This window comes from Pithys albifrons, chromosome 15 (assembly GCF_047495875.1).
Source record: "Pithys albifrons albifrons isolate INPA30051 chromosome 15, PitAlb_v1, whole genome shotgun sequence".
Classification (NCBI taxonomy): domain Eukaryota; kingdom Metazoa; phylum Chordata; class Aves; order Passeriformes; family Thamnophilidae; genus Pithys; species Pithys albifrons.
The window spans coordinates 1965198-1979188 of NC_092472.1; the positions used below are offsets into that span (position 1 = coordinate 1965198).

The 13991-nt window shown below is 46.0% G+C and overlaps 1 protein-coding gene across 1 annotated transcript in view; it reads left to right on the top strand.

Annotated features, from left to right (window-relative positions):
• CTNNA1 (catenin alpha 1) overlaps nucleotides 1-13991 on the top strand; it is a 126759-nt gene that overhangs the window by 12850 nt on the left and 99918 nt on the right. Inside the window, exons 2-3 of the mRNA XM_071570464.1 lie at nucleotides 5299-5405; nucleotides 7254-7449. Of these exons, the coding sequence (XP_071426565.1) occupies nucleotides 5301-5405; nucleotides 7254-7449 (301 nt within the window). The 5' untranslated portion in view covers nucleotides 5299-5300. The remainder of the gene's footprint in view (nucleotides 1-5298; nucleotides 5406-7253; nucleotides 7450-13991) is intronic.

Here is a 13991-nt window from a genome sequence, read left to right on the forward strand (position 1 = left end):
TGATGAAACCCCAGTGTGTGAGCTGGGTTTGGGATGGTCTGAAACCAAAACTGTTCAGAAAGTGCCTTAATGGTGTGTGTTAGATGCCCAGTTCCCAAAGATCTCTATCCTGTCTGCTGCCTTCAGCAGGTATAAAGCATCCCTGCTGGTTTCCAGGTGGGGTAGGTATTGGATAGCAAGCCAAGCAAGAGAATTCCCTTGGGAACCAGGAAGCTGTTTCTTTTTCTGTCTGGGAGATGACGCTGGGTCATTGTGCTGTGAATCCCACCGTGCTCCATCATCATGGCTTGGGCAATACAATAAAGGGCTGTTCTCATTATGTGGTACAGAATACCCAAAGACAGGCTGGAAGCATGGTAGAGGACAGGATTATCATTCAAAATTACTCTGACTACTTAAAGAAATATGAGAGAAAGAAAGGAAGCTGCAAAATAATGCAGTCAGGTACCTGTTAGTGCACCTGGGCCCATCAGCTGCACAGAATGGGGAACAGCTGGAGAGCAGGGGGAAGGATGTTCAAATGGAGAATGTCCTCCCAGGCATAACATGTTCTTGTCCCATGTTCTTTTGTTAGGCATTTTGGATAGCATAATGCTGGAATTCAACATGTGGCCTATTGTGCCTGGCCCAGGTTATCCCCTGCTGTGCCAGTCAGACCACTCCTTGAATATTTCCTTGAGAAAAAGCAGGAGACACCGGTGAGTGCAGTTAAAAGCTTTTAGAAAGCAGCCTGTCAGGAGAGTTAAAATGTGAAGCCTGACAACACATGGCCTGTTAAAGACCCTTCAGGTAGCACAAGGTGGTGGGACTGAAGCACAGGAGATGGGCAGTTATGTCTTTTGCTGTGTAACCCAAAGGTTTGCTCTGTCCAGAGATGGGGTGCCTGCAGGATCGCTTGGGGCAGGGCAGGTGGACCGTACTCAGGAGTGCCTGAGGTACAGCCAGCACTGCCTCCAGCTGTGTGTGGGAGTGCAACCTGGAAAAACAGGACCAGGAGCACTGGGCCTGTCCGTGATTCCTTGGGGTGCAGAGCTCACTGTTGGAGTTGTGCTGCTTCATGGGCCTCTGAAAAGCCTTGGGTGCCTTTGGAACACTTCTGCAAATAAGCTGCAGAGCTGCATTGCTCTGCTTGCCAAAGTCTAGAAATTATTTGCATGCCAGTATTATGGAACTAGGTATCTGAAGTTATTCTTAAAACCTTGAATTACCAGTTTTTGAAAACACTCCAACCTTTAGTTGTGGCTTTTGGACAGAGCACTGTGTGTGTTTGTTGGTGTGTTCTGGCCGGCCGGCTCCTGCACCGGGGTGGGGAGTGCAGCCCCAGGTCAGGTGTGTGCCCTCACTTCTGGGAGCAGGGCTGGGGACTGCCCTGGGGGCATTCAGAGCCAGAACTCATCTTGGTTCTGCTGCACTCCTGCCTCCTCTTTCAGGACTGGAAAGGGAATTTTTACAGTTCCTGGCTTGCTCCGAGCCTGCAGTGGCTCACCCCATCAGCTGTGTGCCAGTGAGGGTGTCTGTGGAAAAGGAGCAGTAGCATGACAGCAGTGGTGGCTTGAAGCACAACAGTGACCTGTTCCTAATCTTTAGCTGTTGAGACCTTGAGTGTTTGTAGGAAGCAGAGGCAAGTTGTCCAGGGATGACTCTGCTCACAGCTGCTTATTGGCTGCAACAGTAGCTCTGAAAGTGGCTTCTCTAACCACTGTTCTTCCCCTGCACTAAACCCCCAGTAAGGTGTTGCATTACTGTTGAACCCTCTCCTTGAGAAATGGGCACCATCGCGATCACTGTGATCATCCAAAGGGTTTGCAGTTAATGTGAGTGTGGTTTAAGGTTGGGGTTTCACATGTCTGAGCATTAGATGTGTGGGAAGGACATTCCTGCTCTCTGCAGAAGCTCTGGGTGATGTTCAGTTTTCAGTGGCACCTGATTCAGCTTGGGTGTGACATCCCACTTTGCCCTGTGTTCCCACTTCAGTGGCTTTGCCAACCGTGCCAGGTGACACCTCCATTGCTGGTTGGGCTCACAGCACAGTGAGCCAGATGGGGATCTCGGCCCACCTTGCAAAAATGGATTTCTTCTCCTCCATCCAAATCAGTTCTTCCCCATCTGGTTAATCGCTCAGCCGTGGGGAAAGCTGTGCCAGTACGGAGGGGGTGTGATGCACAAACGGGAATGAGTTCCTGGAGGGGTGTGGGAGGATGAATGTTGGTCTTTAAGCAGCTATTCTGCTGCTTATGAAACCACAGGCTGGGCAACCACAACTCCTTGAGCAGTGGTGCTGGTCTATAAATTCCCACGCTTGAGATTCAGCGTCACTCGCTCTTCCGCCGTGTGGTCCGTGCGCCTCGTCCTGGGAATTCCTGCTGTGTGTCCTGTGCGTGGGGCCTGGGGGCCCTGTGTCCATGGCAGCTGTGTCAGCCATCTGTCAGACCTGCGGGCCCTCTCCAGAGATGTCCTCTCCCTGCAGAGTTACAGTGACTGGTCCTTGGGGGTGGTGGTGTGCTCCCCAGGAGCTAAAGGTTAAACACTCTGCTACCATACCCTGTGACGTGGTTTGCTGTACCGTGTGTGAATTCGGTGAGGGCAGAGCTCCAGCAGTCTCACAGGGGAAAGGCGTTTCCAGAGACCTCATGCTGAGGTTGCAGCCCTGCTCTAATGTGGCCCTGGCAGTTGTCCTTTTATCCCCTAACCCCACCTCACCCACGTGGAGGTAACCTCTAGCACGTTCCTGTATTCTCAAGTATTTAATTGAATAAACTTATTTATTGTAATGTACAAATGATATCCAAGCCATTGCTGCCAAACAGTCTATTTGATACCAAGCTATGCTTTTTAGATAAATTTCAATAATGCTGCTACTAAATGGTTTTATAGACCATTACTTTTGGCCAATTCATGAACTATCATACTAACATATTTTCAGATGAATTGCCTTTATTATCTTACTAATACAATTAATGTGTCTTCTCACGGTTACCTTGTCCTGTGCTTTGTTTCTGTGAGAGGTGTAGCAGCATTAGCTGTCTAGAAACAGCCTTTACCTAGAAACCTGCTGGGCTTCCCAGAGCCCTGGACGTGCTTCTCAGAATCCATGAAGGCTTTCAGTGTGTTTTTCTTGTCACCTTATGCAGAAAACGTTCATGCTGAGCTGATTGGGAGGGAATAAACCAGTGAAATTGTTTGTGGAGGGTGGGATGTTACCTGGGGGTGAAGGGCATTTCACAGCGTGCCCTGCACCAGCGTAGGGGCTGTGGCACGAGCCTGTGGGTCAGTGACATGAAAAGGGGGTGATCAGGAGAGAAGGGTGATCAGTGGGTTCGCAGGGCTGAGTGGTCAGTGCCAGGCAGGGCAAGGACAGGAGGTGGCCACCCTTCACATTCCTGCCCTCAGCTCCCTGGGGCTCTGCAGCTGCAGTCTGGAATGTGCTGTGGGAGCCGGGAGCCTTCACCTGTGCCCACAAGCTTTTCCAGTTAAAGCCACTAGAAAGGTTTCACATGTACCAGCTCCTTCTTAGTCTCTCTGTTTTTTAACCTTCCAGCTTTTAAAGTTTTCTTTCTGCCAGCAGTGTGGGCACGTGGAGTGTGGGTGTAGTGAAAGCTGAACGCACTCGGGTGGATGTTCCTGCCTTGCCCCTTGTGAGGCTCTGCCTCAGTGTCTGGCAGCTTTGCAGGGCAAAGCCGTGTCGGCAGTGGTGGAGCAAGTCCTGGATGTCTTGGATGGTGCCCGTGGAGTGAGGCAGGGCCAGCCTGCCAGGGAGGGGCTGCTGAGCCGGGCTCAGCCCCCCTGGGTACCCCAGGGCCTTCACTCTTCCCTGGGAGAGCAGCAGCCCCACCTGTGCCGTGTCTGCACCGTTAGCGGTCGGTGTTGGGATGAAGCAGTTGGTTGTTGGCACGTGCTGTAAACATTGTTGGTTACCCAAATTAGTGCCTTGCCTCCTGCTTCTTAAAAATAATGGGACGTTGTGCTTGTCTGGCAGCTCTGGGGACATCTGGTGCTGTCACAGCAATGTGACTGCTGAGATGCTGTGCAGGCAGTGCCCTGTCCAGGGTAAGAGTGAAAAATACCAACTAATAAGCTTTGAAACTACTTCAACAGTAGGTGTTTAGGAAAAGGCTTGGAAGGAGACTTAGGGAATATATTTTTCTTCCTGACATTTTTAAAAATAAAAAGTTACAAATGTAGATTTAGTCTGATACTCAATTTTGAGGGCAGCCCAAAGCAGGAAGAGCTAGAGTCTATTACGTCTGAAGTGATATGAATTGGTTTTATGGATCTGTAAATACTTTAAATCCATTTTTTACTGCTGTTATGGTTCAGTTTATTCTTTTGTTGTGCTGCACAGCATCACAGTGTTAATCCAGTGATCTGTTTCAGTACATTATTTTTGTTTCATTTTTTTAGACTCCTGATTTCAAGAGCAGAGCTATTTCAGTAGTTTCGCTGAAGTTTTCCCATAATCATGTTTGCTGTTCCATTGGGATGTTGATATAAAACTGTAACGGGAAGGAACAGCTCCATGACAGCTTTGAGCAGATCTCTGCATGCAGATCTGCTTTTCCCTCCTAGGTAAATGTTAAGGGGAAGTGTAATAATATATAAGCTGTTAAGTATGAACCAGCTGGATTTTCTGGCTTTGTAAGTCTTGTGTTCACTGCTTTACCTTTGTGCTCCCCACAGGTGAATTGGGCCAGGGGGGAGGTTGGGTGGTAGGGTCAAACCTGGCTCCTGGTTTGGTGAAGTGTTTGGGGTAGTGACTCGAGGTGGAGCTGAGAACACGGGCGGTTTCCTGGGGCTGTTGGACTCAGGGTGTTCCCTTCTGCTTCCCAAGCCTGAGGCTGTTCCTGGGGCTGGTCTGGGAGCACAGGGGAGCTGCTCCTGGAAGGGAGGCAGTGGGAATCAGGCAGGGGACACCCAGCTTCGTGGGTGAAGTGTCTCCATTACCCATGAGATTCTTTTTCTTTGCTTGGGGACCACTCATGAGTAGACCAGACATTGCCCATCTTGTCATTGCTCTGATAAAATAGTGTGGCTTTTCAATAGGTTTATGTGTAGCTTTGCTTGATTTTGGCTTCATTTTCCTACCAAAATGTACAGGAAATGTCTGTATATTGTCATAACAAACAATTTTTTGAACTACCACCAGTTAAACCAAAACTGGTTATTTCTGGAGATGGTCTAACCTTTACTTGCACTAAATGGATGTTCTGTGTTTAGTAGTCTCCATTTTAATTTAAAGATACAAACATTTTATTGTTAATGCTGTTGAAATATATTCATGCAACTCTTTCCTTCTTCTAGAAATGACTGCTGTCACTGCAGCCAACGTGAACTTCAAATGGGACCCCAAAAGCCTGGAGATAAGAACACTGGCAGTGGAGAGGCTACTCGAGCCTCTTGTTACACAGGTGGGAAAAGGAAGGGGCAAAAAAACCCTTCATAAAGATGATTACCTGTTTTGATGTATTACTTCAACTAAGTGACTTGCTAAGCTTAAATTCTAAGAGTAAAGATACTAAAAACTAAAGATGGAAAGATGTTTACAAGTAGTTTCTTTGTTCAGTTTTATTGTAAGAGTTGCTGGGCAGGAGTGCAGGAAGACTCTGCTGCTTCAGCACTGGATAAGACACATTATTTCAGTTAGAAGTGCAGAAATGCATGTTATAACTACTGTTCCATGCCCGTGTTTTGTCCTGGATTTGTGAGTGAAAGATTCTCTCTCCATGGTGTACCTGTCCCAGTGAAATGCACTGAGGAGCATTGGAAGGCTGGAGTGAGTCTTGTAAGTGTGAGCTGTGCATGTTGGGCATTTTGAAGGTTCTTGGAAAAGGCTTTCCAGGAGGTTTGGAAGAGTAGGTGTGCTGGAGACAGTTCACTCATCTAATCTAACCTTGTTTTCCTGGAATATGAAATGTCTAAAATGACAATACGGACTGGACACAATTCCTGCTAAGCACAGACTGGAATAATCAAGTTTCATTTCCAGTATTAATATCCCATTAGTCACCAAACTGCTGTTCTCTCTGCACCCTCCAATGGGCAGTTTTACTGTAAAGCTTCTTAGCTGGAGTTATTGATGGAGTCTTTTCTTAAGAGAAATTGTCTTAATTTGGGAAACTTAACTGAGCAGACTAGTTCATAGGACCCTTTTGTCCCAGTTCAGTGTCTGTAACTTACTCTGTAAGGTATAAGGACAACAGACTGTACTGGCAATCCCAAATTTTCTGAATGATGTGACTGGCAAAATGCAGAGAGGGAAATGGAGCAAATTGTCTTTATTTGTAGGAAATGATGAACTGAGACTACCCAGTACAAAAGAATGTCCCCATTAACCAACACGACACTCCCAGCTGATGGCTTTCCCTCCCTGAAACAGCCCACTGAGAAGATGGATTCAGCTCTGAGGACCTTTGTGTCAAAAGTCCTCAGGCTTTCCAGAGCAGTAATTTTTTTAGTGTTGTTATTTAATGTCCCTCTGCAGTAGCTTTGTATGCATTTTCCTAGGCTTTCCAAAAAGGAGAGGGCTGGGAATAAAGGCAAATAGAGAAATGTGTGGATTTTGTGGCATGTGTGTGTTTGATAGAAGGGGATGGATCCTGATCCTGAGCTAACAGAGTACCTGGTGGTCGTCTGGCTGCTGGTGATGACCCTGGTCCCAGCAGGGTTTCTGGCTAAAACATAGAATTGGAGATACTCATTGGTTGCAGGAGGATTGTGAGAGTTCAGTTTGGGTTCTTTTAAGCAAATAATGAGTTCTGTGGAGTCCTTTGCTCTGCGTTCAGCCTATTGACTGTAGGTAGCAGTGTTTTGGACTGAAAAGACACTGTTTCTGGATTTCTGTAAATCCAGACTTCAACCTTGTTTGGGGTCTCTTATGGCTGGAGAGTTATCCTGAACTAATTATCCCCACCTTGGTTTCTTTTATGTGGTGCCAAATAGCTCTGGCCTGTTACTGGGATTGTAGACTATCAAAAATACAAATAGATCTCCATTCTAAAATCAACTTTTCAGGTCTGCTGCTGCTAAGAAAAACTTCAAGCTGTTTAGTTGCATTTATAATGTTTATCTAGAGCATCAAGAATTCATGGTCATGATGTGAAAAACACTTGTGAGGTTAATTTTTGGAGCTGGCAATACTGCAGGTATTGGCAATGCACTGTCCAAAAAAAAATGCATGTGGTGTTACTGTCACACTGATAAACATCTCATTTGTTTCACTATTTTTTTGGTTTTTCCCCTTCCACCTCTGCCTGTAGGTAACAACCCTGGTTAACACCAGCAACAAGGGCCCCTCTAACAAAAAGCGAGGGCGTTCTAAAAAGGCCCATGTTCTGGCTGCTTCAGTTGAACAAGCAACAGAGAATTTCCTGGAGAAAGGAGACAAAATTGCAAAGGAGAGCCAGTTCCTTAAGGAGGAGCTGGTGGCGGCGGTGGAAGATGTTCGCAAGCAAGGTAAGGGCTGTGTCCTGTGCCTTGTCAGACTGGGGCTCTGCAGGGTCAGTTCCCCTTGGTGCTGTTTCCCTTTGCTCTGTTTCTGGCTCTGCACCTCTCCACTTGTGTGGATTCTCAGCTTGCCTGGCTGGCATCCTTGAGGGGTAATGAGCTGGATAGATCTGGAAATTGGATGTCCCAAGGAGAAGCAGAAGGGCTGATTCTTTGAAGAGCAGTTAAAAACTCTGTTTACACCTAAAAGTAACCCACACCCCTCCTAATTTTTATGAAACTGTATCTCAAATGTCAATAACTTCTTCAATATTTGAATGTATACAGGCCAGCTTTGTAGGAGGAAGAGCCAAGTGTTGACTTGACAGAGACGTGTATCTTGAATATGCAAAATGTAAACGGCAACAAACAGAATGTGAAGACCTTGATTAAATATTCCAGGCTTCCTCCCCCACATCTAGTGTTGATTTTTATAATTTTCTTTTTCACTTTCTTGGAGAAGACCTCCCAGAAAAGCCTGTGGAGCTGACTTACTCCAAAATACGCACTAGTAAATATTGTTGCTCATAAATCATTTATCATTCTTCCAGTCATGAGTCTTTTCTATGCTTCAGTGAAACCCAGTCAACTGGTATTAATGGTGACGGCTTCTGCTGCAAAAAAGGAAAGCTCATTAGCATTAATTACTTGTTTGTAGCTGAAGTTGCAGAGTGGTGAAATATTAGTTAGAAATGGTTCTAAGTTCTGGATGATCCTGGCTGACAGACCAAAGAAAGACCAAGGTAAGAAGGCTGCAATGTAAGAGGCTAATTGAGTTGGCTTAATTGAACAACAGTAAACAGTGAGAGAGACCCCTTTGACTCAAAGCTTTAATTCCTGGTGCTTGCAGCTCAGAGTTGAGAGTCAGAGCTCAGCTGGGAGTGCCTCCACATGCCTGTGGGTGATAGTGGTGAGCGAGGGGGCTGCGCTCCTCAGTCTCAGGATGGAGAAGTTCCCTGAGCTGGGTTTGCAGCTGTGTATTGCAGGGAGAAGCTGGTAGGAAGGACAGACTGGTAGAAGAACCTTCTGGATGGTCTTTTCACTTGTTTCTTGGCCTCTCCTTGGTTTTGAGACTACACATAGGCTTGGTGGCCAAACCTCCCCGCTCTGTTGGTCTGTGACAGAGGAGGTGAAGCTCACAGCTGAGAGGTGCTGGAGTGAAATAACTGCCCACCTTAATGAATGTCATCACTTCTCCCTGCCCTTTTGCTGTTTGCAGCTTGCATGGAGTTGTTGGCTGTGCCTGTGTCCTGAGGCTGGGTGGGTGCTCAGACCTGGGCGGGTCTCCTGGTACAGCTGTGCCCACCATCCTTTGTGGGGTCAGAGCTGTGCCCTGTCACAGTGCCAGTGCTTGGCCAGGCTTAGCAGAGCAGCTCTTGGTAAGGAAATGAAAAATCTAACCAACCTTTGAGGAAATGAGAAGCAAGATGTGAAAAATGAGAGACAACAGAGGGAAGGGCTGTGGCCAGGACTGGAGTTCTCAGCAGTGCTAACAGCAGCAAGGGGGTACAACCTCCCAGCATAATGTTTGTATACACTCCGTGCACTTCAGGAGCGTTCCCAGTGTTGTGGAAGACCAGTTGTATTAATGAACTGGAGAAAAAAGGGAAGTGTAGTGCAAACCTGTGCTGTGCTTAGCAAATCTTCTGGTGTTGGTGCCTTTCCCTGCCTTTGGCAACAGGGGCAGGAGTGAGTGGGGAGGAGAATCTGGGTGTTGTGGTCAGCAGCAGGGTGAGCAGGAGCTGTGTCTGACAGCAGCAGGGGGATTACAGGTACAGAGCACAATTTGTCTTCAGCAGGGGACAGGAAAATAGAATTAATAACGCCTCTATTTAGAGAGGGAGAGGTTTAGTTACCATAATAAAAAAGGATGAATGAATACAGACAGGGATTATGAAGATGATTAGGACAATAGATAACTTGTCTCATCAGAGAAAATTAAAAAATTTTTTTTTAGCCTAGTGAGAAGATTGAGAGAGTACATGATTTCAGTGAGCATGCTTGTTCATAAATCCCATTTGCTGGGGGTAAAACAAAGAAGGGAAAAGAGCTATTTCGAGTGAGTAATAGCATGGCTACATACTAAATCAATGTAAGTGGATCTTCAAAGTCTTTCTGTTTTTTACAATGGAAGCATAAATTACAACTTGATTTAAATATTAAAAAAAGATAATGAAATCTCCTACAGTAAGATTGCTGGCCCTTTAAAGATTTGGACTTTTGATTTCTTATAAAGCAGTGAAACTCTTTAAGATTTTCAGCACAACAGTGGAGACAAAGAATCAAAAGTGTTTTTTAGAATAGATCCTGCTGTGGTTTTAGAAAGACTCAGTACTGGGAAACCATTTGATGATGAAATCCAAGGCATTCACATCCCTGCAGTGTCTGTTACAGCAATTTCTGCCATTGGGGATTTGCTGGGTAACAGAAGGGGCAGTATTGGTCTTGCCCCACTGTGAGCAGTCTGGGGGGTTCTGCCTTCTCCCAAGCCATGAAGTCTGACTGTGGCAGTGCTGGGGTCTTCTGGTGCTGCTGGGAGGTGTTCCTTACCCAGTGCCTGGTGCTGAGACCCAGCTGGGGTTCAGAATGAAATGTCTTTTGGGGCAGACTGACGAGACTGTTCCACATTTCCTGGAGTACCAGTGGGCAGAGTTCACTGTCTCTGTGTATCTCTGTGAGCAGAGGGTTCCAGGGTATTAGCTCTGCTCTGGCAGCTTTACATAACAGAGCAACAATTAAAGCTTAAAATTAAAAAGCTTAAGCCTGTGTGGGGCATGAGGTAAGAGAATGGATGGTCTTGTGAATCCTGTGGGCTTTGATCGTGTTTCTGGTTGCAAATGCAGGGGAATGAGCTGCCTGATTCAGTGGTGTCTTTCTGCCTTGTGTTCCTAAGAGAAGGTTTCTTCAAAACTGAACAGTGAGACAAATTATGAAAGGGAAAACAGTTTTTCAACTGTACTTCACACAAGATGCATGGCTTAAAGATTTCTGAGGAGCAGAAGAAGGCCAGTTGTAAAACACAAAGTTAAACACTGAATTCTTGGAAAACTCAACTTGAAAATTCTGTTGTGACTAGTTAATTTAATTTCTTGGAAAGGTGCAGGGAGTTCAAGTTGTTTCCCCACAAGAACAGTGCTTCAGGAGTGTGCCACTTGGGTTAGAAGTGCTCCTTCAGCCAAGGACTTGGGGTCTTTGAAAAGCCATAATCTAGGGGAGCTCAGAGATGGCTCTTGGCAAACTGTAGGAATGCTGCAGACAGTATGTAGGTTTAATTAAAGACAAGATTAAGGAATTAACAGAAGCTTTTCTTGCCATAAGCATGTCCTCCCCTGTTGATATGGCAAAAGGGGCTTTACAGTGGAAAGCCAAGGCAGCCTGTTGCAACACTCCTGGTGGCATCAGTGGTGAGATGGGATTTCAGTCCACAGCAGTAGAGACAAAAACTCCTTGTTTTGGTTTCCTACTTGCCCTCGTTTGGTGGGGCACAGCATCCTCTGGGGAGCTGTGGAGGTGCTCTGGGCAGGGGGGAATGGCCTGGGGGCAGCTGGGGTGTTTCCAGTGCTGCTGGCAAAGCAGCCTGGGGACAGGCTTGGGACTGGGAGGTGCTGAGGGGTACGGGGTGATGTGTGGGCATGAATTTCCAGCTTGGAAGAAGAGTAGCAGTGCCTGTGTGCCCTGGGTCTCGCTCCTTGCCTGGCCCCTCTGCCCTTCCCTCCCGCCACTGTCGGTGGGAGCAGCTCTGTCGTGGTCATCATGTACCACTGCAAGGAGGATCAGTGGTGCTGTCAGACCCTGTGGGCATGATGGGGACCAGACTGGAAAATGGTAATTTTCTTTTGGTGGACTAAAATCTTACTATTTCTGAGATGGGCTTTGTTCCATCAGATTAATTTGAATTCTTTGTGTTTTATTGACAAGATCATGGGGTGGCTACAGTTGCCCCTTCTTTTCTCAACTCTGCTTCATTTTCTTTCCCTTCTAATATCTAGTGCAAAAGTCAAGGTTATATCAGAAAAACAGACTACTCATGTAAGAATTTGTACCAACTTTATTATCTGAGTCTCACAGTTGGATCTTCACCATGTGTTACTTTTAACTCATCTTTAACTGCTCCCAAATTTATGGCACCTCTAAGTTCAAATTTGAAAATGGCAAGATGATGCTGGATCCCATTTGAACTGCTGATGGACACACAATGCAGCAACTGCATATTTAGGCCAGGGCAGAGTGCCCTGTTACCATTTGAATTCAGCTAAAATAACTGTCCCATGTTGCTTTTCCTTTATAAAAGTCTAAAAGCCAGCTTTCTTTAATTGGCAGAAATATATATATATATGCAACAACTTTAAATATAATCTTCCTTTAATTCTGGAAAGCTGGTTATCTTTTGACACCCTGACAAGCTGTTTGAAACTCACTAAATCTTTAAAGTCTCCTGTTAAAATAAAAAGGAATAGCATTTTATTTTAGGATTGGCTTGAAAGGTTGCAATTTAAGAGATGGGTAGAGAATAATTTTGGTTGGTAACAATTTCTGATATTCAATTGTAGCAAGTGGCCATCTCTCTAAATAGTTTTAAATAGAAAATAAAGGAAAACAGCTTTCTTTGAGGAGTTGAAAATATGGAAATTTTACGTATAAATAAAGGAGGAAGTATTTTTAGTCAGTTTTGGTTCTGGCATATCATAGAATGGCATGGATTGGAAGGGACCTTAAAGCCCACCCGATCCCACCCCCTGCCCTGGGCAGGGACACCTCCCACCAGCCCAGGTTGATCCAAACCCTGTCCAACCTGGCCTTGGACACTCCCAGGGATGGGGCAGCCACATCTTCTCTGGTCACCTGTGCCAGGGCCTGCCCACCCTCACAGGGAAGGATTCCTTCCTAATAGTCCATCTAACTTTCTCTACTTCAGTTTGAAGCCATTCCTCCTTGTCCTGTTATTTCATGTCCTTGTAAATACATATCCTCAAATCCTGAGGTTGTTGATAGATTCCATTCTTGTGGTAGTGACATTTATTTCCTTATTAGCCTCTTCCAGAAGGAATAAGGAAAGGGTCATGGCAGCTATGTTGGGGTTTTGTAATCTCCTGACTGGTTGCAGTTTTCAGCACTGCTGATACATTCTTTCATCCATCTGGAAATCTGAGGCTCTTAACTCTGGTTTAGAGCAGTGAGTTGTGTTCCCCCAAGCTGGGTCAGGGATGGCTTCGGGCTGATACTCAGAGCTGGCCTGTACTTGGACAGAGGCTTTTTTTGTCTCCTGTCACAGTACTGAAGTAGCATATTTTTTATCTTAAAATGCTATATGCCACTTTTGGTTGTATTATTTAAGATGATGGAAGGGTGTTACATAGGAGGGAGCATTTGAACAAAATCAAGTATGTTGATGTGGTTGCTTGGACAGGCTGGCAGCTGTGCTTGGGCTGAATTTAGCTATGAAGGTGTAGAGTGCCTGGGTGCTAGAAACTCTCTGGGGATGGTTAACCCCCAGGCTCTCCAGCTGTTGGTATCTTTGAGCAGTTAAAAATAAGTTGTTAAAATAAACAGAAGCATCCCAGGACTGCATCATCCAGAGATTTCGGTGTGGACCTTGCCCAGCCCTGTTTGGGAGTGGGCTCCATGGGACTCACTGTCAGCTGTCACTTGTCAAGCAGTGTTGGAGGGTTTTTTCTTCTCATCTGAGACAGGCTATTTTTGTTATGGCATTTGGCCACGTGGGCACTTTTTCATACAGGTTTGGGAAGCCTCTGGCACAGCAGTTATAGCAGTTCATCTCCTTTCTGGTCATCGGCTGCTGCCTGCAAATCTCTGACCTTGAGGACCTACCATTTTCTATACCAAGTCTTGACTGTTCTCCCAATGTTTCTGAGATGCAAAGAGATCCAAGAATAATAATGTGGATTCCAAAACTTGCTGCTGTGTAGGAACTGCACTGCTGGAAGCTGCCTGAAAAAGCAGGGGAGAAATCCAAAATTTACTCCTCTGTCTATATGCAGACATTACTTTTATGCTTTCAGAATGCCTTCTGGAGGAATTGCTGTAGCTGGGTAAAGTGGCCTTTGCTTTTCATAGTTAACCAATGGCATTGTTACCATCTGAAACCCAAATTCTTTGCTCCTGCACCAGATGCAGACCCACAGGCTATGAAATGCTGAAGCATTTTACGAAGCGGTGCCTGGCTTTGAATTCAAACCAGGGCATATCCAGCCAGGTCATCGCTCCGAGTTGTTTACGGTCCCAGGAGCTGTGGCTGTTTGCTGTGTGTTTGCTGTGCTTTCTGCTGCTTTCTGCTTAACTCCTACATGCACACAAATCAGAGCTTTTGCTCAAGCTTTGAAAGCATTGCAGCTTGTGAAATAACTGCAGCCCTATGAGGGCATGCTAAATTTGCCTCTCCAGAGGGTTCTGCCATGTTAAAACACCTGTCCAAAAGGAAATAAGGACCAAAGTGCTCCCTCCCTGCACGAGCCCCTGTGCCCTGATGCCGTGTGGGGAGCCGTCCTTACATC